Raw genomic sequence first — 14,144 nt, forward strand, 5'->3', positions numbered from 1 at the left:
GGAGACCGCTTCCCCTAGAACAGCGCAAAGAGAGAGATAAATCGAACTATCTAAATAAGTATGTGTATGAGATGACATTGCATCATAGCCAGAGCCATAGAAAGAGAGAGTTGCGACACTCTTTGATGTCGCCGCCACGCGATCAAAAGTTCCAAAAAACCTGCACTGAATGGCTGAATCGCAGGAGGGTGGGATGTACTTCTGGATGCTGGAGGGCGTAATCAATTAACTCATTGACTAGTACTGACTAAGATATTGGCTGTTAATAGTTCCAAAACTCCCATAACGTGGAAGTAGCCTGGAAAAAGTACTGCCATTCTTTCCTATGGACGCCTATGGGAGTGTCGCCACTCTGTTTTATCCATCGCTCTGATCATAGCTAACACCAGATACGTCTTCTTTCTCTCTCATCCCACTCTCTCTCTCTCTGTGTCTTTCAATAGTTGCAAATGCATTTAAGCATCTGCGTAACAGGACCAAACAAACCGTTGTACTCTTTTGCAGATAGACTGCAGACATTCAGATAGACCCACAAATTCTTCTTACACACAGTACATTATCGCAGCATACTCTAAAGACTTTCCCAAATCAACACAAACAAAACTGTAGGCTAAGTTATTACTGAATAAAAAGTCTCTACCAAATGAATAAACATGAATCATAACATAGAAACACACCTGCTGATGAAACAGTGTCCACTGTGTATGAAAGGTATTTGTGTTAATATCCCTTCGCTTCTGCTTTCTTGTTTGCGTCATGGCAATATTATTTGCATAATTTATAATAGACAAAACATACCTCACACCTCATATTTGAAGTGTAGGAAACATCTCTCTTTGGGATCTTGCAATGCAGAGACCTCGACCTACAGTATATGCATGTTCACAAGAAGTATGAGTCAAGCATGACCTAGTGGATGATCTCAAAAACACAAAAATAATAAACAACAGTGTGTGTGTGTGTGTGTGTGTGTGTGTGTGTTAGTACTGAATTACTTGATTTTAAAAATACTTAAGTATTAAAATACAAATTGAAAAACACTTCTATAAAAAATGCATGCCTCTGACCAGCTTGTAGAAGCTGCAGAATAATGAACTATACAATGCTACAGAATGTAGAAACCCAACTGACAAATAAAATGTTTATTTTCTATCAATATTGCTCATTCCCACAAAACAAACAACAAGATAGTTGACAGTCCTGGCAGTGTGCTTTTTCCTTTTTTTCTCAGCAAAACAAAAGAGACAAGTAGGCCTACAGTAAAAAAAAAAAACGAAATAAAAGCCTGCATCTCCATCAACTCTGCTTGAAGAAAAAAATAATGATTTGATGTTGAACAATTTTTGACTGTGTGTGCCACGCTGTTTTGTGTTTTTGTAAGTAAACATTTAAAAGGAAGACTTTTAAATGCCTTTAGTTTCCTCGCATTTCAAATACTGGTTGTAATTAGACTGACTTCAAAGGGTGGCACAGAAGACTTAGGACCAACAAGGTGCCACGACAACATGTAAGAAAAAACTAAACCAAACAACCCCAATAAGATGTTATGACGCAAACAACACAGTGGATTGAATTATGTGTTTAATGGCCTTCTTGAGCATGCAAACATCAGCTGTTTTCCATGTTACTCTGTAAAAAAATGTGTCTAGTTCATTAAGGCAAACAGTTCTAAAGCAAACAAAATTATTTTTGAAGTACAAATAACAAGAGCAGACAGGGAGTGACGTCATTCACAGTAAACAAAATTACAGATCAAATCTTTCAGGAGCTCTTTCGCTGATGGAATGATGCCGGTTCATTGCCATTACATGTAAGTCAGCTCATAGGGTGGGCGACAGTAATTATAAAACTGGTTGATCACTATTATTTCATGTCATTGGCTTTTAATTAATTAAAATTACCTTTTAATTTCATAGGATGACACATCGTGTATGGATTGTTTTACATTACAGAGGGATAGAGACATGTTTTGTTACGGAATGTGGTCATCTTCTTAGATTGACTCTAAGGTCAGCAGGGATGTCTAGTCTGGCTAGGCACAATCTTTTAAGGTAGTGTTAGCCAAGCCAGCCTCTACCTTATGGTCACTCAGTCTACAGTAAATTATATGCTGATCCATATACAGTACCCAACTAAATAAATCAGATTAAAATCATGCAAAAAACATATATTATGGGGCAGCCGTGGTGTACTGGTTAGGGCTTCGGGCTTGTAACCAGAGGGTTGTCGGTTCGATCCCCGACCAGTCCACCACGGCTGAAGTGCCCTTGAGCAAGGCACCTAACCCCTCACTGCTCCCCGAGGACCGTGGTTGGGCAGGCAGCTCACTGCTCTGGGTTAGTGTGTGATTCACCTCACTGTGTGTGTGCTGTGTGTGTTCACTAATTTGGTTAAATTGGGTTAAATGCAGAGAAACGAATTTCCCTGACGGGATCAAAAAAGTATATATTCTATGCTATTTTATATTTTATATGTTTTTTTCCTCTCTGCTCTCTCCCACTCTTTAGCCCTTTAACGTTTACTGAAAATCAAAACTCATCTTTGTTCCTCCCCTCTTTCTTCTCTCTATTCTCATTCTTCTTCTCGTTGAAAATCTGCCCATCACGCTGTTCTCTCCACTTCAGTATGGCGCCTTCTGGAAGCCCGTTCTCCTGGAGTTTCACTTTGATCTGAAAAGAGCAGAATTATATTTTTGGCTCCACCATCATTGCCCTCACATGTTTTCACATAATGAACTCAATGTTTTGAAGTAGCCTATATGACTATCCATAAACTCTTCAGACAAATAATGTATGTTGTTCCATGGATTAGAATGCCATGCATGGCTCTCTGTGTGTCTGTTGTGTGTAGTGGCTGAAGTGTGAGGAGCAGAGACTCACCTGACGTAGGATGACTTCCTGAACCTCAGGGGTGTTCACCTCCAGGGAGGGGTCAACTTGAAGCTCCACTCTCACAATCTGTCTCCTCTTCACTGGCACTAGAACACACAAGAGTTAGACTGTAGGCTGGCACAGACACATTGGACATATGCACACCATATACAGTAGGTGAGTTCAAATTAGCATGGTCGAACGTTTGCAAACAGGTTTCTGTGTGGTGCGGTGCCAAATAATTGTAAGTGATGTGTTCTTGCTAAAAATATTTATTTCTTCACAAGGTCTTCCTTTTTCCTCAAAACATTTGCTTCCCTTCAAGGTTGGATTTCCCCTCATTGTTTTCATTGTGAGATTACAATAAATCACCAACAGATTATTTGTGTACCTGTAGACATACAGAAGAAGGGGAGTCTTTTAGTGCAGCTCTGGGTCTCCCATCCCCCCTGACTGCCTGGAGTCTGCAGGGATGCAACACACCTCTTGCTGGAGTTCAGGTACTTCATCGTGGAGTTGAACCAGTTGACGAAGGAAGGTGTGCTTCCATTAGACCACATCCAGCCATCCCCGTATGGGTCCATATACAAGTGTGCATGTGTGATGTTCACTGGGTGGTCTATCTGTAGGTTCCTGGGAGTGGCCAGATGGGTGTTGTTCTGTTGGCAGAGTCTCTGAGCTTCTGTCCATACTGCACGTCTCATCAAAATGGGTTTGAAGTCATGGGATGTATGTATATTCTCTGTCAAATACCAAACAACAATAGTGTCACACACAGTTGAAGTCCACCAGAACGTTTGGAAGGAGCTAGTATTGAGGATGGTGAGTTTATCCACCACCCCCATTCTTGTAGAAAACTGCCTTAAAGAAGAAATATCGTTTTTTTCAATCTACTTTGGGCAGCATGGTATCAGTACACCATTCATACATGAAGAGGGTCTCTCCATTGGGAGATCATAGGGAGGGAAAGTAATCTCATCACCCCCTACTGAATGGTTTCCTAGAGTTTAGCGGAGTGGATTGGATTTATTTTCAGGAAAAAAAAAAAATCTCGGTCCACACTGGGAACCTAGAAGAATGCCTTCTGTTTGATATGCTTTGGGTCACCTCTATTGCTTCTAAGTCATACTTTATTTTTAAGAACAATGAATTGTTTTGAGTTTTTTTGTAACACGGTGCTAACAAACTACAGTTGCATATGACGAGGTGGTTCTAACACTAAAGATTCAGGCTCGAACGGGTGTAGCTTGCTTATCGATTTCGGGTGGCTGGCCATTGTCGTTTTTGCGTTATTCCCGTTTTTCGCCGGTTTTCGGTCCCATTGAAATTAATGGGGGAATGTCCAGGCTTTGACATCACTGCCCCCTAGCTGCTGTCTTGATTGCTTGCAGCCTGGGCTGGGCTGGCCTGGGCTGTGTGTGACGGTGAAAGTGTGTGCACGTTACCTTTGACCCGTATGGCCGATTTTCATAAATGAAATACCGTTGCGATCCTTTTGCCGATCTGCACCTGAGCAAGGCCACTCTCATGGATAATTTCACTAATTTGGCTTCATAATATATATTTTTTGAAAACTAGGTCTATGGGCCTGAACATTGGAGCTGCTCTTCGATAGAAACTACACCACTGGGGGCGCTGTTTTTCACTTTCCCTCCCTATTGCATCATAATGGGGGTAGAATTTTGTCATTTGGGGCAACCATGGCTCCGTTCGAATCGGAAGTCAGCTGCCTACTGCCTCCCTCCCTTAATAGAGAGCTCTCTAACTAGACATGACTTTAGATTAAACGTGTCGTTTAAAAATGAGCGTAGCACTCTAGAATCTTTGGTTAACACCACGGTATGACGTTAGCAAAAGCCTGACGTTAAACTAAATTAGCCTACGTAAGCTAGCAGGCTAACGGTGTAAAATAATTTCACTGGCAGCTAATATATCAGACCAGGCGTTATTAGTGGGTACAACAATGGTATAACCAGGTAGTAAATCGTTTATTTTCAATCTACTTTACACAAATCCAAGCTAAATAACGTCACACAAATGACATTTCAACAGATTCGGCAGCCATGTTTGTTTTGTTTTCACAGAGATTCAGACGTGGCCGCAAAGGATTATGGGTAGAAGGCAGCTTGAAGTGTACATCGATGCTGCCTTCAAAATTGACCGTTATTCAGGAATTCTAATATATCTTAGAAGGAAGCGAAAATCGTTTTTTCAGTTTCGAACGGCCTTCGCTGCCTTGCTCTCTAGTTAGATATCTTAGAAGGCAGCAGTTTTTTACTCGATTCGAACGGAGCCCATGTTTCAGAAAGTAAGAATGCAAAAATAGCACAGCACTGTGAACTTGACAAATGGCACAATGTCGTTTATTAGTTTCGGCTGTCAGACCTTCATCATAGCACTCTGCGGGACTAGGATGGACATCTGAGGACTGAAACGTTACTCACTAATAAAGTAGGTGTGATTTGTCAAGTGGGCAGTGTTGTGCTGTTTCTCCTTCTCAGTACAAGTTGCATTTTGTGACATAGCTGCACCTGCAGTATAGCGTGTGTGCAGTCTCCTACCCCTGGTAAAACAGTTCTCTTCTCACCATTATGACAGAGGAAGGGTAAGGTTTCATTGCAAGGTCTGAGAAACCAAATAATGCGTGCCGAACAGAGGCTTAAACAGGAATCACTGAAATTAGCGAACTGGTCAAATTCACTGCTCCAGTTCTGCAATGTGTTGTATAGGCCAATCCAGACACCTCCACTGATGCTGAGGTTTAAGCTGAGCTTGTTTAACATCTCCATCTCTTCTTCGTTGCTGATGGTGGCCAGGTCAGTGTAGTTCTCTCTGCAGTAGGTCTGGGCTTCAGTCCATGTCTTGGGGTCAGCTACATAGTGGTACTGACCAGCGGCCAAAGCTAAAAAGAAGGGTGGGAAAGAGAAGGATCCATAGGACAGCTATAGTGGATACGTTAACATGCTTTAAAAAAACCCCACATTAAGCAGTACGTAGAAATTAACGGAGTGATACAAAAGTTATTCATTGTGGTTCTTTAACATGCAATTGCAATACAATGTAATGAGAATTAAATCTACATGTAAGAAATTAAATATGTTACAATGTGACACACATCTCACTCACATGAGATGTGTCTTGACTCACCAATGAGAGGGAGCAGACAAATGATGCACCACTTCATGGCTTCAAGATTTAAAGAACAGTCAGGTCAAACTGTGCCACAAGTAATCCATCGCCTACAAAATGCTACAGTGACTTTGTCTGGACTCGTGGTCTATTGTCAGATTAAATGAAAATCACACTCTTTGCCAATAAATACTTTCGGTGGGTTTGGCATACATAGAAGAACCCTTGTCCTTTGCCCTTTCCATCTCTTTCAAATAAGTGGCAGAACTTCACATAATGTAACAGTGTCTTGTGATTCGCAGGTTAATGAAACCTTGTCGTTGAATTATTTAAATTAATTTTCCATTTCAACATTGGCCTGGCTGATCACCGCGCAAGGCAGGATGGGAACACCCAGGCTATTTCAACATAGGAGACATTCAAGAAAACATGAATGAATGAACCAAAATGAAGTACAACAAGATGAAAACATACCTGACATGAATGCTTCTGCTCTGCTTGAGTGACAGTGTGGAAATAGACTACTGCACTGGTCTGAAGAGCTTTTGCATATTTTATAATTTATATATTTAAACAAGCCAAAAGAAAGAGAATGCGAAATGTTATTGCTAGCCTCTCTAGTTCCTCAAAAGTCCATCGATCATTCAAATGAGTTGTAAACCAGGACCAAACAGAGAGGCCATGGCAAAAAAAAGGAGGTGAAACTGGTGGCAACTTTATGACAAATTTTGCCATAACAGCAACCATTACATTCAATGTACACATATAACAAGGCTTTGTTTGTTCAGCTCAGCTCTTAAGCATATGCCCTGTGACAGATCTCAAACACACACTAACACACTATGGTGGAATGTGAGATCTCTCTGTTGGTGAATGTATGAGTCTCTTCTGTGTTTATACCCAGACACAGCCATAGTTCTCCGATCCTCATAAGCTGCTGTCCGACATATCCCTGTAGGTAACTGTGGTTGTTGTATACAAGGTGGGGCATATCAGGACAGGGAACATTTGGAGGTCTGTCTAGGAGGAGATGAAAAACTCCAGACTTCTTTCGTGTCCATGCTTGAAGCTGGCCCAGACAGCCTCAGTCTAGTCCTGAACTCAACAGCAACACACACACACACACACACACACACACACACACACACACACACACACACACCTGTTGCTTCGGTGCTCTTGACAATGCGATAGCTTTTCCTTCACTCACCTTTCCTACTGCCCTGAAGCAGCAATAGCGCCACCTTCTGTTTTTGTTCACCTGCAGTTTCACCTCTGTGTTTGTTCCCCATGTAAAGATCAGAACACTGGAGCAGACAAACAGAACTGACAGCTAGCAGATTTTAAAAATATAGTCATTGAATGTGACAAAGTTTATTGACTAAAAATCACTTTCTGCCCTTTTTGCATATTTCCCCGAATAGTACAACTCCTAATGACAACAGAAGACTGAGCCTGATCACTGGTGCTGAGCCTTAGCCCCTTGACCTGGTTCTTATCGGGAACAGGGCAAAAGAGAGGGAACGTAAAATGCAAATACACCTATATAAATATCTGCTATTTTCCAACTTCCACTGTAGCCTCTCCAGTTCCTGGAAAGATAGAGAGAGGTCCATCAATCATACAAATAAGTTATAAACCAGGACCAAACAGTGAGGTCATGCAACCAGGACCAAACAGTGAGGCCATGCAAAAAAGGAAGATCTTGTGGCTATTTTATGCCTTTATGCTTTATCATAGGCCTATAACAGAGCAGTCTATTAGTTGCAGTTGACAGGATGATGATGTAACAGGTGTGGTGTCTGCCTATTCAGCATAGGCCCCGTGCCAAATTAGGAGCTCTCTTTCTGGTGCTGAATATACGTTTCTTCTGTGTTTGTCCTCCAAAGAATCCTCCCGAATCCCGTATCCCGAATTTGGCTCTGTACGACTAATGTCTAGAGAACATTGGTGGAAGTAATTCAAGGTGGGGCCTATCAGGACAGTAAACAGAAAGAGGTATGTCTAGGAGGAGATTGTTCTGGAAAGTTTTTAAGGTGTTGTCAACACTAGATGTGTCTTTTCAGCATCCACCTGGATTTAAGAGGGTCAAAGTTGGCAGATATGGTGTATGAGTAGGAAAGTGTAAGTAGTAAGGAGGATGTACAGTAAGTGTTCTTTTTAGCTATTCGTTATTGGGAATTTTAAACTACTCTCCACACTCATCATGGAGAAGAATGAGAGTCAAGGGTGTCCCCTTGTGGTGATATGAGGTACGACAATATACCGTTCTGCTACAAACACAGACATGTCTGGATGTGTGTGTGTGTGCCTGTGTTTTGGAAGGGGCGTGACAATCCATCCTTCCAAACTTCACTTTCCCTACATGGACAACATGTAATTAGAAGGCCCTTTCAATGGAAGGGAACTGTCACTCCTGTCATCGCTTCAAACATGTGCAATATCCTGATCTAAGTAAAGGTGATGGTCTGCACACTGTAACAGTATCCAGACCATCACCTTTACTTTGACACGTTTATTTGTCTGGCACCTGTTTAAACTTTTTTGGATGTGCGCACCCGTCTCTCCCAATATCCTGATCTGCCACAGCTATCTGGAAACCGCGATGGATCCCACAAGATCAAGGTATCAGCTGAACTCACGAAACTGAAAAAGTGAAACAGCAACCATACATGTGCAGAATGCATTGACTTCATGAACTCAGGACAAATAATGCGGCCATATGCAGTTAAATGAATCACCAAGTCTTTATTTCACTGTTTCATTAATTGAACCAACAGAACATTTCTTATGATCTCACAACCACGTCTGTTTCTAGATGTTTAACATGGTAACTCAAAACAGTTAGTCAGTGTTTTGAGTTCAATTGTAAAATGTAATTCATAATCTTTGAAAAGGTTAAAAATGTACTGTATGTTTAGTAAAAAGACAAGTGTGTAAAAGAGAAGTACATTGGTTAATGAAGTTAAACACATGTAATTTCATGTATGCAATTAATTGAATTTGTAATGGAAGTACATGCTTATAAGTAATGTATTTACTTATGGTTTCATCAATATTGTTTATTGTGATCTAAGTCATTCATCTGCTTGTAGTATAACTGCATCCTTACACAGCATAATATGTTCTAAGAGAAATAGAAAGAAGTTAATGAGTCTCATGTTAAGAATAGAAGTAGAACACAATTCTTATTATTCTGCACTTTGTGTAGATTGTTTTTTTGAACGTCCAGATCAGATTTGGATAGATGGTGACCCCACCCCAGTAAGACTGAGAACGATCGTGGAAGCGTTTTTAAATTTCCTATCACATTTCACATTTCTTGTTGTCTTTCTAAAATCGACCAAAAACAGGCAACAAATCAACAGTGAAATATTTGCTGACCCAAACAAACAAAATTAAATCTGATTAAGTCCATGCAAGGAAGAAGATTTCAACAGATACATTTCTACTCTTATACTCGGACATTCGTGGAACAGTTCAAAACTCGTCTTCCCTCCCCCTCTTTCTCTTTGCATCTTCTCTCTTCTCATCCTTCTTCTCATGAAAAATTTGTCCATCAGACTGCTTTCTCCAGCTCAGTTTGGCGTCTGCCGGCAGCCCGTTCTCCTGCAGTTTCTTCTTGATCTGAGGAGAGGAGCACAGCCACGATTTTAACTTCACCAACACCCTCTGTCCTCATGATAAACTTAAACCTTTGAAAGTGGCTATTGTCATTTAGAAAAGGTCCACAAATGTTGTTTATCATCAATGTTTTTTGCTGTTGCTGTTGTTGTTGTTGTGCATCACACGACAATAACTTGTATCTGCTGTTTATAAAGCAGGAGCAGGAGCTGAGGAGGAGAGACTCACCTGGCGTAGGATGCCATCCTGTACCTCAGTGTCGGTCACGTCCAGCATGGAGTTAACTTGGAACTCTACGCTCACAATCTGCCTCCTCACCTTTGGCCCTAGAACACAAAGAACATACTGTAGGCTGCAGACAGGCTTAGGGCTCATTTACATGTATCGATATTTGAATAAATGCATATGTCTGTATGCGTTTGGGCCTTTTGTTTACATGTAAACAGAGTTTTAACACCCTCATATATTTTATAAGTGCACTCCTAGATACACGTAAACAATGTTTGCACTCCACTTCTCTTTTGAGGAACGCTGCATTGTTTTGTGACTCTGTCAATCAATGTGAGAGATTTACGTTTAATTCTGGCCACTAGTTTTGATACTAATACAGTGGATCTGCACACAGCTTTTGGGTCCGGTAGGTCCGTGAAATGCTGTAGGTATTCATTTTTTTAATAAATGGTCTTGAATTTGACTTGAAGAAACCTGTGGGAACCCTGTCTAGTCTTGTTTTGGGGCTGGGGCTCAGACTCTAGTCAATGTTCTGGGGCTGGGGCTCAGACTCTAGTCAATGTTCTGGGGCTGGGGCTCAGACTCTAGTCAATATTCTGGTCCTGGGGCTCAGACTCTAGTCAATATTCTGGGGCTCAGACTCTAGTCAATATTCTGGGGCTCAGACTCTAGTCAATGTTCTGGGGCTCAGACTCTAGTCAATGTTCTGGGGCTGGGGCTCAGACTCTAGTCAATGTTCTGGGGCTGGGGCTCAGACTCTAGTCAATATTCTGGTCCTGGGGCTCAGACTGTAGTCAATGTTCTGGGGCTCAGACTCTAGTCAATATTCTGGGGCTCAGACTCTAGTCAATGTTCTGGGGCTCAGACTCTAGTCAATGTTCTGGGGCTCAGACTCTAGTCAATATTCAGGGCCTCAGACTCTAGTCAATATTCTGGGGCTCAGACTCTAGTCAATATTCTGGTCCTGGGGCTCAGACTCTAGTCAATGTTCTGGGGCTCAGACTCCAGTCAATGTTCTGGGGCTCAGACTCTAGTCAATATTCAGGGCCTCAGACTCTAGTCAATATTCTGGTCCTGCGGCTCAGACTCTAGTCAATATTATGGGGCTCAGACTCTAGTCAATATTTGTTATTTATAAACAATGTTTGCACTCCACCTCTCTTTTGAGGAACGCTGCATTGTTTTGTGACTCTGTCAATCAATGTTCAGAAATTACATCAGACATGATGAGCTATGTGGAATTCTGCAGGTTTAGCGTTGTCTTGAACATGGCCAGCCAGGTGCTTGTTGGCTTGCATGCTAGCTACAGATCTCTGGATATTACAGAGCCTGACCAAAAAAAAGTCACACAATCTAATATTTAATTTCACTGCTTTTAGCTTTTTTTTTTTAAAGATTATTTTTTTGGGCTTTTTATGCCTTTAATTGGACAGGACAGTAGAGAGTATGACAGGAAACGAGCAGGAGAGAGAGTAGGGGTGGGATCCGGAAAGGACCACGGGACGGGAATTGAACCCGGGTCGCCGGCGTGCGGTGCAGGTGCCCCAGCCAGTCGTGCCACGGCTGGGGCCAACTGCTTTTAGCTTTGATTACGACACACATTCACTATGGCTGGGCGAACCCTGCTTGACCTGCCGGCGAATTTGGATTTCGCCCAGCAGCTCAGGCTGGAAACCTGCAGATTTATCTCCCCTGCTTCCTGTCCACAACCTTTGGGTCCAATCACAAACTAGCTTGTCCAAAATAAGTTGGTCTGATTGGTTGAAGGACTATCTACTACTAGCGTACAGAGTCATTTGAACGATGCCCATTGATCACGCCTCTTGTGCAGTTGAAATAAAGCACAGACTACCCAGACTAATGTTCAATCTTAAAAGATTGAGCCTAGTATGGTGATAGCCAGACTAACAAGTCCTATAGCATTGACATTTTGAAATATGCCTGTGTCATCAGGGAAGAAAAAAATCCATGGAATAACCTGGTCATGGAGTATATTCAGATAGTCAGCTGACATTATTCTTTTTGGATAACGCTGCTGAACCTAGAGCTGACCAACTGCAGCAACCCACAAGGAGGCTCTTATCTATTTGCTTAGTTAAATTCAGGTGGTGGCCTTTTTGACCAGGCAGTATGTTTGTTAAAATGGTTGTTTCTTCAAATTCTGTTGACATTGTAGATTATTTAGGTCATTTTTGGACACTTTAACTCTACCAAAACCATAAATGTGGGAATACTTTTGTGAAAGTATAACATTTAAACACCAAGACAAGTTTTATTTGGAAGATAACTTATTTTTTTGCAAACTACTGTATTTTCCCTTCCCTTCCCAGTTGTATGATGTTAGTCGATTCCAGTTACTTACTTGTACTTACTTACCAGTGTAACAGAAAAACGGTCGTAGGATTGAACAATTCTCATCATTCCACTTGCCATTCGCAGACATCCAGAAATCGCCACAGTTCTCTTTTCGTTTCCAATTATTATTTGGCTCATTATCGTTCCAATATCTGTACGATGAGTTGTTTCCATCGGACCACTTCCAGGCATCTCTAAACAGTCCAATCCATGCATCGTTTCCTGACGGAACCAAGTTCTTAACCCTTTCGTTCTCATTCTTGTTCCTCACACTGGCCAGGTCTGTGCGATGCTCTCGGCAGTAATGTTGAGCGTTACTCCAAGTTGATGTAGAGTTGATGAACACAAAATCCGCTGTCCCTGTTAAAGCAGCATCAGATCATGAGTGGAAATACAGGCTCTCTTTCAAACAAAGATGGTGGGAAATATTGGGATCACTAGGAACGAATGTGACGGCTTGGTCCACTGTAAGCTACTTCATCATTGAAGGAATAATCTGAAACAATTGTTCTTAAAAACAAAACAAAGCAAAAAAACAGAAAACACCCTAAATGAGCCAAAGTACCACAAAAGCAACACTAAGGACTGTTTCATCTCAAACTATATGTACCGCAAAGTGTTTGCAAGTTGCTGCATCGTCTTTTTAGGAAATATTTTTCTATACAGATTACTGTGATTGGAAGCTAGATGTACAAAATATAACTGCCGAAAGTCTAAATAAACCTAGCTTCGCAGGTCATAATTAGATGTGGTGGAGGTCTTTTATTGATTCATAGTGAATAGCGGTAAGGGAAGAGCCATGGGGCTACATGCCCACCAAGTTGCATGTACAGTAGCCTACATGTGTTCTGGTGTTTAGGAAATCCTCAATACAAAAATGCTAGTTCAATTCAAGCCTGCAGTATTATTAGAACTAGTGAAGTAATTTACGTATATATTTTGGTTTAATTTGCATGTACTGTAGGTTGCTACTTACCCTGATCGTAGCAGATGAAGACCCTCAACATTTCACAGTTAATGTCATCCCATTGCCCGGCGCTGTTTATTTTAGCACAAGTCTGTTTGCCCTGATAATTATCTGGTTGCCCACTCTCCCACCTGGTAAACATGAGCTCACTCTGATCATATGAATCGGTGTCCTTCGAAGACCACCTCCAGCTATTTACATCGTTATAAAGTCCTATCCAGGCCTTTTCTTTGAAACTATTACTTTTTGCAATGTTAATGATCTGGTTCATTTCCTCTAAGGTTGTGACAGTGGCCAGGTCCTTATAGGTTATCTTGCAGTACTTCTGTGCATCTTGCCAGGTCTTGCTTTCATTCACAAAGTGATACTGGTGCAAAAGTGCAGACGATAATGTCCACAGTTCTACAAAGACAAGCATCAAAAAGAAAGGGAGATTTAAAAAAAAAATTGAAATTGAAAAAAATGTATAGTAAAGAAAGCAGAATTTCATCACAGTGTCTTATAGTTCCTTGTTTGAATTTACAGCTCACCAAACAGACACTGACCTGCCAGTAAGACAACATGAGTTCCAACTAAAGTCATGATAGAGGATATGAACTTAAGAGTCCTCTGCAGGAGCGTGTGGCCCTGGTATAAGTTTGCTGTGAGGAAATGTTATAATTAGGTTGAAAAGCATTGACAAACATCTCATAAGCGTTTGGAAGTCTGACACAAGGAGACTTCACTCACTCTGTTCCAAAGTGCTCTGGGTCAATGTTCTCTGGTGCCCTGATCAGGCAAGCCTGTCAATCACCCTGTATAAGGACACAGATCATCCAAAGCATGAGAAAAACCCACAGAAAATTCCCAAAACCAAAAATAAACACACATACGCACACATACGTACATACATACACTTCAGAGGTTGCTTGCACAAAGTGACACAAAAAACATCTGGGGACACAAACCCTACCTTCTTTATCAGCCAT

General features: G+C 41.4%; 1 protein-coding gene across 1 annotated transcript; it reads right to left on the reverse strand.

The window, feature by feature from the left end:
* Window positions 1–9,167: 9,167 nt before the first annotated feature.
* LOC134059577 (macrophage mannose receptor 1-like) lies at window positions 9,168–14,144 on the reverse strand. The gene is made up of 6 exons (XM_062516022.1): window positions 14,129–14,144; window positions 13,722–13,817; window positions 13,186–13,578; window positions 12,231–12,569; window positions 9,852–9,949; window positions 9,168–9,626 (listed from the first exon to the last, which is right to left on the reverse strand). Exons 1-6 carry the CDS (start codon window positions 14,142–14,144, stop codon window positions 9,480–9,482), a joined length of 1,089 nt encoding a protein of 362 aa, XP_062372006.1. The 3' UTR covers window positions 9,168–9,479.

This window comes from Sardina pilchardus, chromosome 16, assembly GCF_963854185.1.
Source record: "Sardina pilchardus chromosome 16, fSarPil1.1, whole genome shotgun sequence".
NCBI classification, from domain to species: domain Eukaryota; kingdom Metazoa; phylum Chordata; class Actinopteri; order Clupeiformes; family Clupeidae; genus Sardina; species Sardina pilchardus.